The 21,247-nt window shown below is 43.3% G+C and overlaps 1 protein-coding gene across 4 annotated transcripts in view; it reads right to left on the minus strand.

Annotated features, from left to right (window-relative positions):
- adamtsl3 (ADAMTS-like 3) overlaps positions 1-21,247 on the minus strand; it is a 101,187-nt gene that overhangs the window by 3,585 nt on the left and 76,355 nt on the right. For 3 of the 4 annotated variants that reach the window (XM_057856100.1, XM_057856102.1, XM_057856103.1), the window contains 16 exons: positions 17,861-17,972; positions 17,644-17,782; positions 17,536-17,586; positions 17,264-17,468; positions 14,423-14,570; positions 12,603-12,687; positions 7,470-7,759; positions 7,281-7,413; positions 4,834-5,044; positions 4,575-4,754; positions 4,347-4,500; positions 3,401-4,277; positions 3,191-3,318; positions 743-821; positions 476-683; positions 270-379 (listed from right to left, as the gene is read on the minus strand). In XM_057856100.1, coding sequence (XP_057712083.1) covers positions 270-379; positions 476-683; positions 743-821; positions 3,191-3,318; positions 3,401-4,277; positions 4,347-4,500; positions 4,575-4,754; positions 4,834-5,044; positions 7,281-7,413; positions 7,470-7,759; positions 12,603-12,687; positions 14,423-14,570; positions 17,264-17,468; positions 17,536-17,586; positions 17,644-17,782; positions 17,861-17,972 — 3,110 coding nt within the window. The remainder of the gene's footprint in view (positions 1-269; positions 380-475; positions 684-742; positions 822-3,190; positions 3,319-3,400; positions 4,278-4,346; positions 4,501-4,574; positions 4,755-4,833; positions 5,045-7,280; positions 7,414-7,469; positions 7,760-12,602; positions 12,688-14,422; positions 14,571-17,263; positions 17,469-17,535; positions 17,587-17,643; positions 17,783-17,860; positions 17,973-21,247) is intronic. The other variant, XM_057856101.1, reaches the window with a different exon arrangement.

The raw sequence follows: 21,247 nt of genomic DNA on the forward strand, positions 1-21,247 counted from the left end.
AACTACATTGGCACGACACCGGCGGGCGTACCATATTCACTGGACGACGATCTTTGCAAAAAGTAGAGCTGTCCTAAGCAGCCTGATTTAGAATTCCCCTCAAGAATGATGGGAAACAAAAAACGCTCATTTTCAACTTATTATTATAAATATTATTATAAGTTAATTTTATTGCTGACACTGCATTTTGGGGTCATCAACATGTTGTGCCCCCCCGGCCCAAAAGTCAAACTCCGCCTATGGAATTCAGTCGGATGGGTGTTTTTTACCGTCGGAGTCCGCTGCACATCCCGGAAGGGACTTTGGTGCCGTTTGTATCTTGGCAGAAAACACGGCGATGCTGTGCAGCCAAACTTGGACCGACACATTGACCATTACACTAAAACATTTAAGAGCAAAAGGTTGTCAGAGGGTGTTGAAAATGCCAATTTTTCCAGGACTTTATATGATGATTGGGTTACACAAGTGGGCTTACCAGTCCCCAGGAGCTCGTGGCCCAACTGGCACAGGGCAGAACATTACACATCCTGGAGTTAGAGGGTCTCCGCCCTGTACCGAGGCAGCGGTGGCGCTCCACCTCTCTGGATGCGCCATCGGTACCCTCCACGCAGTGCACCAGTCTGGTCTGGGTGCCGCCTCCGCAACTGGCCGAACACGGGGTCCAAGGGTCTGCGCGCCAACTACTTGAAGAGTATTTTGTAAGTTTCTAATGAGTCGAAAACTTCACACCGTGGCGGCTAACCTGATGCTCCTGTTGCTCCTATCAGGGCAAACTGGGCCTTTGGCTCCAACAACTTGAAAGCAGTTTCTTCCTCTACTTCCTATAAAATACAGAGCAAGTCCCTTGACAGCCTTCCTAACTCAAAGCGTGGCGGCTTATCTTCTTTGAAACCTCCTCCCAAATCCTAATTGTTGTCAAATGGGTAAGAAAAGTGCCAAAATGTAGCGGCACCGTCTCTTTGATTGGAATCCAGAGAGGTTGCAAATGGTCACACTTTAAGGAGAGGTGGGACCGTACAACTCTAAGGAGACTTCTGCTTATGGCGCGTACTGCACATTCCCCACCACTGACTCAGCCAGACCAGACACTGTTCCATAACCCAATGTAAAAACACATTAGCGCCTTCTCAGTTTCACTGTGTGTAAATTCGCAGAGTTGAGGAGTTTTTCCAATCGGGATTCGATTGCACGTCCAGAACAGTTGAGCAGATTTTTCATATACAGTCCCTGACAAAAGTCTTGTCGCTTATCTATTTTGTAGAAACAATTGCTAATAACGTGACTTTTAATTATTGAATTGGTTTCACAAATCGCTCATATGAAGGCTAAGACTCTCCCAAATGATGAATGCACAAAAATATATTTGTTTCACTGAAAAAAGATTGATCATTTAATGAAGACATAAAGGTCAAATTTTGCCAAGACAAAAGTTTTGTCGCCTACAGAAAGTAGTGTCAAAGTTGAACAAAAAAATGTACTTCAAATTAGGGCTGCAGCTATTGAATATTTTAGAAATCGAGTATTCGACTGAAAATTCTATCGATTAATCGAGTAATCCGATTAAACATTTTTTTAGGTAAAGAGCAATTATAAATATACACGATTTCATCTAATATTGAACCATTTTCAGTCAATCACTGTCTTTATTTTTGATGTACATTGTTGAAAACAGCCAACAACTGCCTATCAGAAGTGACAAAAAAAGTGTTTTCACTCAAAAACTTCTAGATTTTATTAAAAAAAAAAAATCTTATTTCTTACCTAAAAATTTCATTTCACTTGATACGACACTAGGGCTGCAGCTATCGATTATTGTAGTAGTCGATTAATTGAGGAATTAGTTCAAATAATTGAGTAATCGGATAAACATGAAAAAATTAGAATACCTGAGCAAACGGAAAATAAAAATAAAATAAGGATCTACATATGCACAACAAAAGAACAATTGGCTAACTTACATAGGAAATGTCCACTAGCTTAAATGCTATAAAATACCACTTTTTTCCCCATGCTCTTAACAAATGGTTCAGACACATTGCCACAAAAATTGGCTAAATATACCGTTAAACTAAATTCAAAATGCATTAAAAAACATTAGCTCAAACAAGAACCTAGCTTATGTTGGTCTTAACAGGTAGCAGATGGATTTGGCCCTGGAAGGTGAGGCAAACTAGAGGGCAGTGTATCCACCCAAATCAATGAAAGTAAATGCAAACACTTTCAAAAACAAACCATAACAATGCCACTTTAATTAAACGAATACTCGAAGCAGCAAAATTTAACTTTTTCTGAGTGAATCTCGGATCCATGCGGGCTCCAGTAGGTCTCCTGCAATATTTGCGGCGACTGTGGTGTATTTCAATGGAAGATTCATCGGAAAAATCCACCTTTTGCCACAAACCAGTGAAGTTTGGTGGGGGCAAAATCATGGTCTGGGGTTACATCCAGTATGGGGGTGTGCGAGAGATCTGCAGGGTGGAAGGCAACATAAATAGTGTGAAATATCAACAAATTTTAGCTGCCTCTTACATTCCTAACCATAAAAAGGGACAAATTCTGCAGCAGGATGGTGCTCCTTCGCATATTTCAATCTCGACCTCAAAGTTCCTCAAGGCAAAGAAGATCAAAATTCTCCAGGACTGGCCAGCCCAGTCACCAGACATGAACAGGATGAAGGAGGAAGCATGGAAGACGAAACCCAAGAATGTTGATGAACTCTTGGAGGCATGCAAGACTGCTTTCTTTGATGTTCCTGATGACTTCATCAATAAATTGTATGAATCCTGGCTGAACCGCATGGATGCAGTCCTTCAAGCTCATGGGAGTCATACAAAATATTAAATTTGGATCTCACAGCACCACTACTTAAATCGCTTATGTTATGTAACATATTTTTGTATTTGAAGTTCATTTTTTGTTCAATTTTCACACTACTTTCTGTAGGCGACAAAACTCTTCTCTTGCCAAAATTTGACCTTTATGTCTTTATTAAATGATCAATCTTTTTTCAGTGAAACAAATATATTTTTGTACATTCAACATCATTTGGGAGGGTCTTAGTTTTCATATGAGTCATTCCTGACACCAATTGAATAATTAAAAGTCAGGTTATTAGCAATTGTTTCTACAAAATGGATAAGCAACAAGACTTTTGACAGGGTCTGTACTATTACTTGAATTGCGTTCTTACCTGTTATCTGCAACCATGACGAGCGCGACGAGGATCCGAGTCGGTTCCTGGCAGTACAAGTGTACAGACCCTCATCCGACTGATTTGGAGAGCGGATCCTCAGTGAGCCACTGGGCAAAACATCTATTCTGCAAGCACAAAGACCAGATGTCCACTGACTCAGGTCAAGCCTAAACTCGCAAGTTTTGCTCACGAGTTGTCTGATCCTACCTGCTATTGTAACGCAACTGTTTTCCATTTTTGGTCCAGGTGAGGGATGGTTTCGGGTAGCCAAGAGACTCACACTTGATTTCTAAACTGGAATAGGACTTCCGGAACAAAATTGGCGTTCCTGCATTCACGGTTATATCGGAGGACAAAACAGTTTCAGCTTTCAGAGGGCTTTGGATAATCACTGGGCTTCTGGGCACAGTTGAATGGCTTTTCCTGTTTGGTTTATGAAGAAGGGGTGCTTGTGTGGCGTATACCGCCATTTCTGGATGGTGTAGAGTTGACTCATTGGTTTCATAGAGGGATACGGACAACTCTTTGAGTAACTGAGCGATAGCTTGCTCGCCTTGTGTCCCTCCGAGACTGTTAATGTCATCGAGCCTCTGACTGTCAAGAACGACAATATTCGGGATGTCTAAAGTGTCTTCTGAGCTGGACTTGTTTCTTTCATCCTTGAGTTGGAGCAAGCGCTGGACAATGTCATCATACCCGTGAAGAGAGATAGAGAACTCCTTTAATCTTGATGACTCCAGTTTGGGAAACTTCTGCTCGGCACTGAGGACCTGAAGAACTAAATGCTCCTTGGCTGGGCCGGCAATGCAGGTGTAGATCCCGGTATCAGACGTGCCAATCTGCAGGACTTTCACTAATCCCAGCGGCGTTACGGACATGCGTGGGAGTTTCACCAGAGGTTTCCCGTCTTTCAACCAATGGATATTTGCTTTACGGATGTGACGTGTCGGACAACGAAGGACCACAGTTGTCCAGGGAAGCAGATAGGCAGTACCCCCTACTACCAAATGGACTTTTCTGCTCTTCCTCCACTGAATATAAACATTCCTCTGTGCTAGGATAGTAGGGCTGGGCCTCAGTGAATCTGGAATAAGAAATAGTGCACTGCTTTGTTTATTTTCTTTCCAATCTTGCACATTTGAGCTTTTCTTACTCTTGCAGAGCTGTAGAGAGCACGGTCGTATCCTGGTGGGTCGCACTAGAGATGAGCAATTTTTCGGATCGACCATTCGATATAGTCCATCTTCTCCTTGTTTCTTGCAGACGGTCTCAAGTCTTTGCATACCATTTCCACAAGTCACTGAGCACTGCATTTGAATGCCACACAAACAAAGAAATAGTCACAGGAAAAAAAAACAATGGTTGACTAGTCAAAGCTTACCGCAGACCAGCTTGTGACCCACTGTGGTGGGCACCGCTGTTCTTTGCTACCCAGCCGCTGCTTTGCTGGCATCTTGCTAGGACAAAATGTGTCTGGCAGTTCTAGGATGCTGCCATCTGCCAAGCGCTGTTTGCACAAGACCTGCCTCCTCTCAACTCCATTTCCACAACCAGTAGAGCACTGAAGCAGCAATGAAAAACAAATGTGTGACATTTCTTTTTTCTAGTAAGGGATCACTTGAATTTTTCCTTCTTCCTACCTGGCCCCAGTCTCGATTCTCCCACATAGGAGGGCAGTCAAAGCGGTTGCAGGCCTGCACAGGGATCGGCTTCGGTTCCAGGCACTTTTCATTTGGCAAAATCTCAGTGCTGTTGCTGTCCAGGGAGGGTCGGCGGATGCACGCAACACTGCGGGACATCAGGCCAACTCCACAGGAAGCAGAACACAGGCTCCATTCCCCTTCTTCCCATCTGTAAATATTACGTACAGTCCCTGATAAAAGTCTTGTTGCTTATCCATTTTGTAGAAACAATTGCTAATAACCTGAATTTTAATTATTCAGTTGGTTTCAGAAATGGCTCATATGAAAGCTAAGACCCTCCCAAATGATGTTGAATATAGAAAATATATTTGTTTCAGTGGAAAAACATTTATAATTTAATGAAGACATAAAGGTCAAATTTTGGCAAGACAAAAGTTTTGTCGCCTACGGAAAGCAGAGTGAAAATTGAACAAAAAATGTACTTCGAATACAAAATTATGTTACATAACATAAGTGAATTAAGTAGTGGTGCTGTGAGAACCAAATTTAATATTTTGTATGACTTCCACGGGCTTGAAGGACTGCTTCCATGCGGTTCGGCAAGGATTCATACAATTTATTGATGAAGTCATCAGGAACATCAAAGAAAACAGTCTTGCATGCCTCCCAGAGTTTATCAACATTCTTGGGGTTTCGTCTTCCATGCTTCGTATTTCATCCTGTTTATGTCTGGTGACTAGGTTGGCTAGCCCTGGAGGATCTTGATCTTCTTTGCCGTGAGGAACTTTGAGGTAGAGACTGAAGTATGTGATGGAGCACCATCCTGCCGCAGAATTTGTCCTTTTTTATGGTTAGGAATGTAAGAGCTAAGATTTGTTGATATTTCAGACTATTTATGTTGCCTTCCACCCTGCAGATCTCTCGCACACCCCCATACTGGATGTAACCCCAGACCATGATTTTGCCATCACCAAACTTCAGTTTTCTGAGTGAATCTCAGATCCATGCGGGCTCCAGTAGGTCTCCTGCAATGTTTGAGGCAACTCTGGTGTACTTCAATGGAAGATTCATCTGAAAAATACACCTTTTGCCACTTTTCCAGCATCCATCCTTTTGACAGACTGTGGGCCTTGGCAAATGCTAAACGGTTTTTTAATTGTCTTTTGTTTAATGCTGGTTTCTGGGAACTGAATTGACCATGAAGGCCATTTCTAGACAGAATTCGACAGACTGTTTTGGTTGGCAGAGGCAGACTTCAGGTGACCAGGTTTCGTGGAGCAGTAGAAAAAGTTCAAGATCCTCCAGGACTGGCCAGCCCAGTCACCAGACATGAACATCATTGAGCATGTCTGGGGTAGGATGAAAGAGGAAGCATGGAAGACGAAACCCAAGAATGTTAATGAACTCTAGGAGGCATGCAAGACTGCTTTCTTTGAGTTTCCTGATGACTTCATCAATAAATTGTATGAATCCTTGCCGAACCGCATGGGTGAAGTCATGCGACAAGACTTTTGTCAGGGGCTCTATTTGTCACTAGGACGTCTACCGTGGTTTAATTTTGGGGCACTTTAGGTCATTTGCTGTGGATTTTCGGTCACTTTTGGGGCATTTTCAGTCTCACTTCCTGTTGATTTTGGGTCACTGAACAGAAAGTGATCTGGGAATGTCCCAAAATGATTAGGAAGTGTATCAAAATCATCAGGAACTGACCTGTAAATGCCCCCAAAGTCCACGTAGCACTTCTGATTTTTCTCACCCACACACTGTGAGGTTGATGAACTAATACCTCTCCCGGTTCATGAATTGAGGCTACTTTAAACATTTTCATTTCCAAATGATTCCTATTCAGTCCAAGGCCCTGAGGAAAATCATGAATGTTGCACGTATCAGGCTATTTCTCCAAAGAGTGCAGCTTAACGCAAGAAGCGTGAGGAGGCCTTGGGGAGCGAGCGGAAGGCCAAAGGAAACACGTCCAATACAGTGTTTGTTGTGCCTGAAAACAAGACTCAAGGCCTGGAAAAACAGGCTTCCAGCCTCCGGGTATGCTGCAAAGGAGCGTGACGCCGCGAAAGGCGTTAAGTCTAAATGTGGGCCATCAGTGGTCTGCAGTCGTTCAAATTCAATTGTTATTTCCTGTTCTGCACGATTCAGCCAACGATCTGTCTCCGTCTGATTTACTGAACTCATGTCACGGGTATGCGATGGGATGATATTCATTTAACGGCGTGCTCATGTTTTCTCACAGTCAGGCAGTTGCAGGTGCGAAACTAGCAGAGGCAAGAGGCTCTTGGAGATTGATGTCTAAATCTCAGCTGTCATTTCAAAGTTTATTAACTCATTGGCTACCACAGGGGCGAAACCTAGGGGGGTACCGGGATCCGTCTACAAGGGGACAAACTCATATTATCATCAATGGATGTAAGAGTTGATTTCAAGCTTTTTACCTGGGAGGGCAAGGCTGCATTTGGCAGTCCTGGACAAGAGAAGGGGGCCTGGGTGTGCTCACACACAACATTTGGTTTGCTGCGGCCTCTCTGGTCTTTTTGTCCAGGCAAATGACCACAGCTTCTTGCACACCTGAGATAGAAACACATTTAACAAAAAGGTTTTCGCGAATTGAAAAAGTTCCATACCTCCTCCGCAACTTTTTGAACACTCTGTGAATCCGTCATACTCCCACTCGTGCAGCTCCTCGTCCTCTTTGTCCTTCTCCTCCATGCCCTGGTCCTTGTCACCTTCAGGTTTTTGGCAAGGCATTCTGTAGCAGGCTTGGCTCGAAGAAGGTTTAGTACCCTTGCACTCGTCGTCGGGGAGGTCAACAACAGTCTGAGAGAAGGAGAGCAAGACTCGGCAATTGACTGCGCGTCGCTGAGTGCCAACGCCGCAGGTTCTGCTGCAGGGCTGCCAAGGATCAGGGATGAAGCTAGAATGAAAGAAAAGCATGGTACAAGTGTCCATTTAACTAAGGGAGTGACAATATATCGAAACAGTGAAATATCGCAATACTTTTTATACCAATAGGTTATCGATGTGTTTATGTATTGATGTGATAATAGGAACAAACAGGTTGCTAGTTTTCAACTGCAATAGTGTCCATAGCTCGTTTCAGACTTGCATCCCCCTTAATTCCCGTGGAAGGTGATGCGGGATTTACCCGTGTCATTGATTTCACACATCTCAGGAATGATGCAGGTTGGAAACTTTCACAGACTTGTCCCGTTTTGCTCTCTGTGCGGGGAGGGCGGCTGGCGCCATTATATAACCCGGACATTACGTCAATTTTGGTCGGTAACAAAATAAATCGCACATTTCCAAAGATGGACGATAGACTGTCTTCCTCGGCTCTACGATCCAGTTTTCGTCTTAGGGCGAAGAAGACGAAATGACGATCGACCCGCCATGGTATTTACGTCATCAGCCATCTTGCTGTGACCCGGGAATTTTACGCCTGCTTTCCCACAAACCTCTTCCCGGGAAAGTCCCGGACATTATCCAAAGATGCGACTTGGTAAATGTCTGCGTCTTCCCCGTGTCAGTCGATCTTGAAAATTGCTTCCACACATAAGGGCTATCCATTTAAATCCCAGGATTTTAACGGTGTTTAGGAATGTGTAGGGCTTAAGTTAACTCAATGGCTGCCATCGACGGTGCTAAACGTCCAATTCATTTCGACATGGACTTAATTGGACCATGGTTCTCAGTCGGAAAAGGGTGGCGTGCCCTCTTCGAGTCTGGGATGAGATCCTGCACCAAGTGGAGGAGTTCAAGTATCTTGGGGTCTTGTTCACTAGTGAGGGTAGGAGGAAGCGGGAGATCGAAAGGCGGGTCGGTGAAGCTCAGTGGGTGTGGCTCATTGGTAGAGTAGTTGTCCCCCCAACCCAGAGGTTGTGGGTTCAAGTCTCCGCCCTGATGAACTAACTTGCTTAAGTATCCTTGAGCAAGATACTGAACCCCACATTGCTCCTGGTGCTGCGTCACCATTTACCAAGCGTCTGCCGTGATGCGGACTCTGCACCGGTCCGTAGTGGTGAAGAAGGAGCTGAACGAAAAGGCGAAGTTCTTGATTTACCAGTCGATCTACGTTCCTAACCTCACTTATTATCACGAGCTGTGGGTCGTGCCTGAAAGGACAAGATCCCGGATACAAGCGGCTGAAATGAGTTTCCTCTGCAGGGTGTCCGGGCTCTGTAGAGATAGGGGGTGAAGCTTGGTCACAGCTACTCCTCCGCGTTGACAGGAGCCAGTTGAAGTGGCTCGGGCATCTGGTTCAGATGCCTTCTGGACGCCCCCCTAGAGAGGTGTTCCGGGCATGTTTCACCGGCGGGAGGACCCCCCAATGGCCCAGGACACGCTGCAGAGACTATGTCTCTCGGCTGACCTGGGATCGCCTAGGGATCCCGGTGGACGAGCTGATTGAATTGGCTGGGGAGAGGGAAGTCTGGGCTTCCCTGCTAAAGCTGCTGCCTTTGCGACCCGACCCAGGACTAAGCGGTAGATGATGGATGGAATTTATTTCAAACCGGGGCAGAGCTTTGGGGGGTGCTGGTCGTGCGGCGGCACCCGGGTGTAAAGGATGTGTGGTTGGCTGAGGGGAGGGTCAAACAGAAAGGTAGGATAATGCATGGAGCTGTAATAAAGTGTTTAAATGTTAAAAAATACCAACCTGTCGGGCCGCAAGCAGGCGTGAAGGGGCGTGTTTGGGCAAGGGGAGGGTCAAACAGAAAGGTAAGATGATATGAGAATTGGAACACAATATTTTAAGTGTCCATTTTTTAAAAAAAAACCTGTCCTGTTCAGCTGTTTGACACGGAGAATGGAAGTGTCCAGATCAGGGGTGTCCAAATTTTTTGCAAAGGGGGCCAGATTTGGTGAGGTAAACATGTGGAGGGCCAACCTTCGCTGACATCCTTTATGTCTGTCTGTCAATATATTTAAGCAAATTTTAGCGAGCCATTATGCGTGTCACATTTGCTTTATTTTATTTTTTTCAATTAATAATTTCAACAATCTCGCAACTAGCCTTTGTGGCTAAGCTTTCGACTCTCGGGCTCTTGCGAAACACTGCTGCTGTAACAATAAACTAGCTAGTTGCTTCACTTTCTCGCTACGTATCTTCCCTGTAATCTTGTCGTACATGTCAGCGTGTCTTGTTTGGTAAAATCGCCATATATTGAGCTCTTTAAAAACAGCGACTGTCTCTTTGCAAATCAGGCAGACACAGTTGTTGCTTATTTCAGTGAAGAAATAGTCCAATTTCCACCTATCCTTGAAGTGTCGGCCGTCACAGTCAACTTTCTTTTTTTTGTTTATTGTCGCCATTTTAGAAAATTGGGAGTAAAAGGTCAAACAGGGTAATGTTGCTTAGAGTAATGTTGCTTTTTAGTGGGTAAATGAGGAGCAGCATTTAGTGTGTAAGCTACCTCATATGCTGGTAGTAGTACTGCTGACCAATTTATTAAGTCTGTGTGCGGGCAAGACGTTATTGATTTTATGACAGAGGCTGGGGGCCGGATGATATTTGACCACGGGCCACATTTGGCCCCCGGGCCGGACTTTGGAAATGTCTGGTCCAGATGGTCTGAAAAGTTTTAATGTTTTACATTGAGATTATGACACACACACTCCCATTGTGATCATTCAAGATACCTCGTTTATTATGACAAAGTAGCGAACAGGAAGGGGTTATTGGTGAACAGAACAGAAGAAAAGAAACACAAACAACAACAAGAACTACATTGAACTTCTACACTAACTACTAATATGTTGGTGCTTTCGTCGGCTAGATGTATTTCCGGTTGACACCATGTGGGGGGCCTGTTGACCAGGGAAAGAGGGGGACGGGGGTGAGGGAGTCTATAAGCTAAGTGATTGGGAGGGGTGGAGTGTACACATATCAGCTCTGTGATCTAAAAACCACTAATCGTGTGAATCCTTTGTGAGTGTTAGCCCATTGGCAACCGACCCTACGCCACCCCATCGCCAATCCCGGCACCGGGACCCCCCATTCGAGCGCGAGCCCCACCAAACACACGACAGTTACGCAGACAAGCGGAGACGCCTCACGGATGCCAACCCAGGGCCACGGCCCCCACCCAGCTGGCCCGGGGAGGGAGGGCGGCGGGGGGATTTCAGCGCAGCCCATCTCTCCTCCCGCAGCCCAGCAAAGGAGCCATTGTCACCCCCCCCGTACAAGGAGACGCGGCTCCAGCCGGGCCGACACCGGAGGGAACTGTGGCCGCCGCAGGGCTGTGGGCCCCGGGGTGGGCCCCGCGCGGCACCCCCCTGTTTTGTCAATGTTATAAGTGTTCAAACATCTTAAATCCAACTCCCTGGCATGGCTGGTTGTCTGAAATGTGCCTTCAGAAACATTGGAGGATCGTCTTGAATGTCTCACGAAAGAGTAGACGGCACCGCTGCGGACCCTTTTCACATTTGTTCCGGAACTGTTTCAAACATCTAGCGTGGTCGATGGCACTGAAATCGGAGCATTTACAGCCATTCTTTCTGGTGTTTACAGGCCAGCTCTTGTTGATTTGAAGTCACTTCATATTCATTTTGTCAAATTCCTAAAGTTCAGTCACCCAAAATTAAAAGTAAGTGACCCGAAATGGCAACAAAATCAACAGGAAGTGACCTGTGAATGCCTCAAAAGGAAGAGAACATGACCATAAATCAACAGTAAATTCCAGATTGTCAACTAAATTTAAGAAAAGGATTAAGGAGCAGATTAAGGAAAGTGTTTTCAGGTTTTAATCATACTGTTTTAAGCTCGTCCGTGATGACTTACCGATGTTTCGGTTGTAAAACGAGCAACAGAAACCCCACTGAGGGATAAAAACCTTTGCTCCCCACAAGACCTCAGCTGTATCCGCGCCCGTTCCTCCGCAAGGACGCGTTGCATTTAGCGTCAACAAATAAGATGTTTGTGAGTTATCGTGATGTCTTCCGTGAGCAGATGTTTGTAATATCCGCCAAAGCTCCTTCCTAATCCCATCAATTACATTTCCGTCAGTGGAAAGCTTTCATTGAGTGCTGTTATTTTTTGGGGGGAGTCAATCCAATACAGGACTAGTCTTCTTTGTAATTTTGTCCCATATGGTTGGCAGATCGACTATTAGTGTTGGCTTGTGATTGAGGCTATATTACACGCATGTATTTGCTTTTTTGTCCTTCGTTGCCGCTTTCTCACTTCAGAGACGAGTCAAAAGTCGCAGATGTTTGGAACTGGCGAACACGCTCGCTAATGCAAGTCATGCAACGCTCGGGGCCACGCTCCGAATGTCTCCGGAGGACTGCCTTTGTTAGTCAGTTGATACGTGAGACAAAAACATCTGCAACATCTGCGGGTGCGTTCAGGCAACACGGGCAGCTTGTGACAAAGACAGCCAACGTGTTCCAAACACATTTTCCTCCCTTTCGCTTTCAACTTCGTCGTTACCTAACGTGACCCCATAAATCACATTTACGACCCGAATCTGACAACGCAGGTGTTCAGCAGGCGAAAAGAAGCGTGAAATACAATGAACGCGACACACTCACAAATCCTTCTTGGGCTGAAGGCAATAAAATGAGACTGAATTGAGTTTAGCCACGCTCCTGGTTCAGCTCCTTTATGCCGGTATTTAACGTGACATACACTAAGCTCCTGTTTTGATAGCTGTGGACAACAGGTGCACACTTGAAACCGATGCTAACTTAGCTAATCTGTCACCGGCGAGTCCCGTTTTGCTTTAGCCTGAATGTTGACTGTCCGTTCAGTAACTCACTTTGGCTCCTCGGTCACCACAATTTCCTCATCCAGCTCTATGGCCTGCTTGTGCCACAGTGGTTTGGCCTCCACAGGAGGCATATCTGAAACACCAGAGAAAGAAGAAAAGTCAGGTTATCGCAACGTGGATAAGCTAATTTTCAAACTATTATCAAGAGAAGAGTAGTTGGAAATCCGTGAGGGTCTTTGCGTCTATCGCCGTCATTTGATTACTGCCAGCCAAAACGGATTTCTTGTCTTGTCTATTGCTGTTAAAGAGAACCTCAGACGAAAAGACTTGAAGGCTCTAATAAGCCACAATTGTTCTATTTTACTAAAATACAGTGGGACAAGTCAACCACTAATTGTTCTAAAAGTTCACCCTCTTGAAAATATTACAGAGGCCTGTAATTGTCAACACTGTTGCTGGTATTTTGGCCCATTCCTCCATGCAGATCTCCTCTAGAGCAGTGATGTTTTGGGGCTATCGTTGGTCAACAGGGACTTTCAACTCCCTCCAAATATTTTCTATGGGGTTGAGATCTGGAGACTGGCTAGGCCACTCCAGGACCTTGAAATGCTTCTTACGAAGCCACTCCTTTGTTGCCCTGGCTGTGTGTTTGGGATCATTGTCATGCTGAAAGACCCAGCCACGTCTCATCTTCAATGCCCTTGCTGATGGAAGGAGATTTTCACTAAAAATCTCTCGATACATGGCCCCATTCATTCTTTCCTTTACATAGATCAGTCGTCTTGGTCCCTTTGCAGAAAAACAGCCCAAAAGCATGATGTTTCCACCCCCATGCTTCACAGTGGGTATGGTGTTCCTCGGATGCAATTTAGTATTCTTTCTCCTCCAAACACGAGAACCTGTGTTTCTACCAAAAAGTTCTATTTTGGTTTCATCTGACCATAACACATTCTCCCAATCCTCTTCTGGATCATCCAAATGCTCTCTAGTGAACCGCAGACGGGCCTGGACGTGTACTGGCTTCAGCAGGGGGACACGTCTGGCAGTGCACGATTTGAGTCCCTGGCAGCACATTGTGTTACTGATAGTAGTCTTTGTTACTGTGGTCCCAGCTCTCTGTAGGTCATTTACTAGGTCCCCCCATGTGGTTGTGGGATTTTTGCTCACCGTTCTTGTTATCATTTTGACGCCACGGGGTGAGATCTTGCATGGAGCCCCAGATGGTTTTGTACGTCTAAAAATCAAACAATGTGATTTTCTGTTTTTTTTTTCCACATTCTTTCTCTCATGGTTGAGGTTTACCCATATTGACAGTTACAGGCCTCTCTAATCTTTTCAAGTAGGAGAACTTGCACAATTGGTGGTTGACTAAATACTTATTTGCCCCACTGTATGTTGAAACACATAAAACATTGCCATTGATTTCAAAACTATAATTAGAACAATGGACGCTCAGGATGACGATGTAGTTTGTCACCGTCACTAGGCGAACACTACCAATGGTAGTTTCCATTAGCCTCAATGTAGCAATGCTAACGTTTTACAATGTTTAATATCGAAGTGTAATTAATCATTCGACTTATTGCATATTGCGACAGGCTTAGGTATCATCATAAAATCCCAGCTCTCCAGTAGAATATACGACTTGAGGGGGCGTTCACGTGCAATTTTCGACTCGACAAGTGGTATTTACTATAATTACGACACAACATGAAGGCATAGTAGTAGTAAGTAATACTAGTTGTAGTGTATAAGGCACACTTTTAATTAAATTAAAGGCTTTTAGTGCGCCTTATAGTGCGGAAAATATGTTCTTTTCACGGAAATAGCCATCTTTAACCCTGTTTTGTGCGTGATTCAAAACCCACCAAGAGGCCTGAAGCAGGGAACAGTCACCAGGCACTCCTCCTTGATATGTGGCTTAATGGTGGGGTTGCATCCTCCCGCATGGAGCCCCCTGTGGTCAATGCAAAGCACCACTCTGTAGCGCAGACCCTGTCCGCACGTCACGGTGCACTGAAATCAAACAGGTCAGTTAATAACGTTCTCCTTAGATATATTCAGTGAATTCTGTATACATTGGCCAGCTCTCTTCCCCTTCTGACTAAATGTCTTGGCCTTTGACTCGAAGGTTGGGAGAGATGGTCCAAAATCCCCCACTGCTCTCTGAAAACGGGTGAATTTTGCGCGTTCATTGCCAAACCAAGCATTCAAATGGTAAGTTCCGGGAAGAATGTGCAAGGTAAAAAGCATCCATTGTTTTTAAACAGGGAATCAAATATACATCGTTATGGGTTCCTCAGAGAGACGTTCTATCTAAACCCATTAATCGACTAATCAACAACTATCGTAATTTTCGGACTATAAGCGGCTACTTTTTCCCCCTCATTTTGAATTCTGCGGCTTATAGTCCTGTGTAGCTTATTTATTTGGGTGAATAGGTAACACTTTATTTTAGGGTTGCAGCTATTGATTATTTTAGTAGTCAATTAATCGATGAACTAGTTAGTTCGAATAATCAAATAATCGGATAAGGAACATGAAAAATTAAAATACCTGAGCTGACCCTCAAATGGTACAAAAAAATTAATAAATGAGGATCTATGTATAGTAAAAGAACAATTGGCTAACTTACATGGCAAAAGTCCGCTAGCGTAAATGCTATAAGAGGCTAAAAATTCTTTTTACAATGCTCTTAAAAAATGGTTCAGACACATATTTCCACAAAAAAAGCAAAATATACTTATAAACTAAATTACGACTGCATTTAAAAAAAAAACATTAGCTTAAACAAAAACCTATGTTGTTCTTAACAGAGAGCAGCTGGATTAAGCCATGTGAAATCAGGCAGAACAGAGGGAAGTGTATCCACCCAAATCAACAAAACTACAATTAAACACTTTCAAAATAAACCATTACAACACCAATTTAATTAAACGAATACTCGAAGCAGGAAAAAATTTCATTTGAATATTTTTTTCTAATCGAATACTCGAGTTAATCGATTAATCGTTGCAGCGCTACTTTATTTGACAGCAGCGTCATAAAACTGCAATAAAACCGTAATAATTATGACATGACATTATCATGGGCATAAATGAATGCTTATGACGGTTTTCATTTTGTGTCATCCAACAAATTATGTCACTAACTCCATTTATGTCCAGCTCAGATCTTTTGTATCCATTCAGAAGTGAGATAATTTACCGGATGAAACCAAATGACATCTGTCATAAGCTTTCGTTAATGCTCATGGCAGTGTCATGTCATAGTTATGATGGTCTTATGACAGTTTTATGGCGCCACTGTGAAATAAAGTGGTACCAAACAACATAACTAGGAATTAATGAAACAACTAGAACAGTAACTGAAGAAATAATTAGCACGGAACATGAATTTTGGTTGTAATTTACATCTGTAGCGCTGCAATGCATGCTTGGAGGATTGTTGGACGACAACAGTGTTGGGAGCAGAGGTTGACTGTCTCACCAAAGGGAGCAGTGATGGCCAAATGAAGCTTCTTGAAGCAATGAAGCTTTGCAGCCAATTAGTTTAAAGCTTCATGAGGTTCATTTGGTCTTATGAAAGTCTTATGATACTGCCGTCAAATAAAGTATTACCGATTAATATGTTTTGGTGTAAATATCCCATGATACAAATAGGACATCCGCGGCTTATAGTCCAGTGTGGCTAATTTTTTTTGTTTTGTTTTGTTTATTTGGGTTAATAGATAACACTTTATTTGATAGCAGCGCCATAAGACTGCCATAACACTGTCATAATTATGACATGACACTATCATGGCCATTACTGAATGCTTATGACTGATGTCATTCAGTGTCATCTGACAAATTATGTCACTAATTCCATTTATGTCCAGCTCAGATCTTTTATATCCATTCAGAAGTGAGATAATTTACCGGATGAAACCAAATAACATCAGTCATAAGCTTTCGTTAATGCTCATGGCAGTGTCATGTCATAGTTATGATGGTCTTATGACAGTTTTATGGCGCCACTGTGAAATAAAGTGGTACCAAAAAACATAACTAGGAATTAATGAAACAACTAGAACAGTAACTGAAGAAATAATTAGCACGGAACATGAATTTTGGTTGAAATATACATCTGTAGTGCTGCAATGCATGCTAGTAGGCATGTTGGACGACAACAGTGTTGGCAGCAGAGGTTGTCTGTCTCACCCAAGGGAGCAGTGATGCTCAAATGAAGCTTTTTGAAGCAATGAAGCTTTGCAGCCAATTGGTTCAAAGCTTCATGGTGGTTCATTTGGTCTTATGACAGTCTTATGATGCCGCTGTCAAATAAAGTGTGACCGTTTAATATCTTTTGGTGTAAATATCCCATAATACAGTGAGGACAGCTGCGGCTTATCTATGAACAAATGCCATTTTTGGGTCAAATTTGGTGGTTGGCGGCTTATAATCAGATGCGCCCAATAGTCCAACAATTACGGTAATCGATTTTGGTAGTAGAGTCATCGTTTGGAGATGTTATTGACCTCAAAAGGATTCAATTCCTCAAAAGCAAATATTTTCTTATTTCAATTTTTTTCGACCAAACTCGACTTTTCACCAGGAAGAAAAATTCAGGACGATCTTACTCCATTTTAATTTGCATTAGAACCCAGGTTGATTCGATCAAAATTTAGCCATTTTTCTCCTAGAAACCTCTCATTGCGCAGAACTTACAGGCGACCACTCCTGCGCAACCCAGACTGGGCAGTCGAATGTGTTGCACGGCTGCAAGATGGCCGTCTTGGGAGCGTAGAGGCACTTCCACTCGTCCGTCGCCGTGACGGTCCCTTGCATGTCTTCCTCCACGCAGGAAACCGAGCGACTCTGGATGCCGCTGCCGCAGGAAGTAGAGCAGGCGGTCCAAGGACTGTTCTCCCACCTCAAAGGACAAAGGCCTAACTAAATTCATTCATTCACGTTCAAAAAGTGGCTATACTGTCCTGTACCGTGGTAGTGGGTGGTAGAGGTCATACGGCATAATCTGCTTGTAGCCGTCACTAAAAGACAAGACCGTTCAATTCTGCTTTCCGTGATCAAGAATCAGAGGTTCTAACCTGGCCAGGCACGGCTCCATGTTGCACTCCTGGAGTTTGGGTTTGGGCTTGACGTTCTCCGGGTAATAATGACAGTACTGATCCAGCACTACTAGGTTGCTTCGCAGGTCGAAGCACTCTGCGGACGTCAGTTGGTACCCTGCGCAGAGGGAACCAAACGTTAGTCAATCGCTTCTCACTGACAAACATTTTCCCAAAAGTTCCATAGCTTGCTTACCACCGCCACACGTGACAGAGCAAGGAAAAAAGTCTGTTTCCCTCCAGCGGTGGATGATCGGCTGGTAGAATATGTACTGGATGACACTGTCTGGCCCACCTGCAAACTGGACCTGTCCAAAAAAATGGAGATTTTTCTTCACTATATCCAGATTTTAAGCACCTGAACTAAGGGTGTGAGAATACAGTGTATCACAAAAGTGAGTACACCCCTTGCATTTCTGCAGATATTCAAGTATATCTTTTCATGGGACAACACTGACAAAATGACACTTTGACACAATGAAAAGTTGTCCGTGTGCAGCATATATAGTAGAGTTAATTTATTTTCCTCTCAAAATATAGCCATTAATATCTAAACACCTGGCAACAAAAGTGAGTCCACCCCTTAGAAACTACATTCCTAAATGTCCAAATTGAGTACTGCTTGTCATTTTCCCTCCAAAATATCATGTGACTCATTACAGGAGTGCTGTCAGCATTGCTGCAGAGATTGAAGAGGTTGGGGGTCAGCCTGTTAGTGCTCAGACCATACGCCGCACTCTACATCAAATTAGTGTGGATGGCTGTCGCCCCAGGAGGAAGCCTCTTCTGAAGACGGTACACAAGAAAGTAGGATTGTTCCGATCATGTTTTTTTGCTCCCCATCGTTTTAGTTTGAGTATCTGCCGATCCCGATATTTCCCGATCCGATTGCTTTATTTGCTCCCGATTCAATTCCAATAATTCCCGATAATTTTTCCCGATCATATACATTTTGGCAATACATTAAGAAAAAAATGAATAAAACTTGGACGAATATATACGTTCAACATACAGTACATAAGTACTGTATTTGTTTATTATAACAATAAAACCTAAAGATGGCATTTACATTATTAACATTTTTTCTGTGAGAGGGATCCACGACTTATGACTTTGTATATTGTGACTAAATATTGCCATCTAGTGTATTTGTTGTAAATGATGTCAGTAAATGATACTGTAGCCATGCCCAAATGCATGATGGGTAGAGGAACCATGACTGTGCGTAATGCTACCAATTCATATATATTCTCTGCGTTGGGAAACAACATAAGGTGTTAAGAAAAAGATCAATTGCTACCTTGCTTCCCCACATTGATTCCCATGATATTTCTAATCGTAGGGAAAGGGATTGTAAGGCTTTAACCAATTAAATAAAGGCTCCAAAGGCTGCCAAAATTCACTCTACTCATTTTACGCTGCCTTTTATCTCTCTATATAGGTAAAACGGCACCATTGCAGATTGCGCACGACTGACAATGCGTGAGTGGGTCGTGCAGCGCATGCATTAATTGCGTTAAATATTTTAACGTGATACATTTTTAAAAAAAATTAATTACCGCCTTTATTGGGATAAGTTTGATAACCCTACCTTAAGCCTAAACTAAAGACTCTGGATGAGGGTAACATATTATGTCTGTAACGTTAAATACAATTAGAAAACAATTTAATTAAAAAATATACAGTATATATATTAAAAAAGGCATGGGCGATATTTTTTTGCCGATTCCGATACTTTGAAAATGACGTGATCGGACCCGATCGATCGGGATCGCGACATCTCTATAAGAAAGTGTATGCTCCCGCCAAGAATCAATCAATCGTTTTAAAAAGGTGCCACTGTTTAAAGGGAACCACGGATATAAAAGACTTGTAGTTCTTAAAATATAAACGTTATTATGAGTTCAAATAATTTGATATTAAGAGCCCTCTTTAGGTCTTTGCTTTTATACAATTTATAAAATTAGTTCAACTAGTAGGTTGGGGAGACAAAATGAGAGTAGGACAAAACCATTGCAGGGTTTCCCCTACATATAAGATATTGTGGTGCAACACCACACCAAAATAAAAGCACCCACGCTTTGCAATTGATACGTTTTTATTTTATGTTTTTAAAATTTTTCTTTTTAAGGCTGTTTCAAACTAGCGCCAGCCGAGTGTGAAGAATTCAGTGTGTATTGTCATTTCCGTAACTGTGTGTTGTCCCCTTAAGAGACGATTGGACTGGGGAGGTGTGACACAGGGGCAAGAGAGTAGGAAGAATGGGAGAACAGGCGAGATAGCGGTCGCATATCGCGGTAGCCTGCTGTTATTTTGTTATTGTTTTTCTTTATTATTGTTACGACAATAAAGTGGGTAAGCCAACTCCTCTCCTTCCCAATATCCGGGGCACTGCAGTAGTTTGGATCAGACTTTTCGGCAAAAGTGAGCGGTGCACGGCCGTCTTGGACAGAAGGCCAGGTTTGAATGAATTTGCTCCGAGAGGCGGGGCCCAAAATAGAGCCTTTAGAGCGCCGCCGCGCTAACTTCGACAACGAGGGGCAGGCGTACTTATATCTGTGCTATCAGGCTGTTTCGGAAGACGGATATACGCAATCACGGCTGACGAAACTTTGAGTTTTGCAAACTCTGGGACACCCGAAAAATGACTCTCATAACTCTTCTTGCTAAGTAAATGGTAACTCGATGTGCGTTTGTGTGGAAATGTCGTTCACGAACAACAACAAATACCTCACTAACGCACCATCTCACTGAAACTAGTTAAACTATTTACACGGCTATTAGAATTACTCCCCCAACTCCTTGAAATAGGTCAATTAACAGAAAGACTATTATTGTTGTTGTAATGTTGTACGTATTAGCACCAAATAAAAGGAAAAAGAAGGACTAATACAAGGCTTTTAATTTTCTACGGCTGCAGACATACTGTATCAGTCTGTTTTCTTGGTCAAATATGGCTCTTTTAACATTTTGAGTCACAACGAGATGTAAGTCGTACTATTGCTACGAGAAAAAACATCTTAACGTAGCTGTAGTCAGCTACACAGTTTACGTACATGTACCGCAGCTGAGAGCGACGATATTAGCATGGCTAATGAAATATTTCAAATGTATCGTTATGATGGTTCTTCTTGGGGAAAAAAAAACATGGGAAAAAAAAAAATTGACCATGGCACGACATGGTGGGGCTGTCCGACTCCAATGCAGCCCACCACCACGGCTTCATGTTTCACATTGAGAGTATGACATACTCCCATTGTGATCATTCGACATAAGAAAGGAAAGAAAAACACAACAACAAGAAATACATTGAATGCCTACACTAACAATTAATATGTTGGTGCTATCGTCAGCTAAATGTACTGTATATCTGGTTGGCACAATGTGGGGGGCCTGTTGACCAGGGAAAGAAAGAGAAGAGGGGTGGAGGCGTCTGTAAGATAAGTGATTGGGAGGGGTGTCGTATACACAAATATCAGCTCTGTGATCTAGAAACCAGTAATCGTGTGAATCCCTTGTGAGTGTAAGCCCGTCGGCAACCGACTCTAGACGATTGGACGTCTACTAGTGTTAAACTCATTCC

Source organism: Corythoichthys intestinalis, chromosome 13 (genome assembly GCF_030265065.1).
Source record: "Corythoichthys intestinalis isolate RoL2023-P3 chromosome 13, ASM3026506v1, whole genome shotgun sequence".
Lineage (NCBI taxonomy): Eukaryota > Metazoa > Chordata > Actinopteri > Syngnathiformes > Syngnathidae > Corythoichthys > Corythoichthys intestinalis.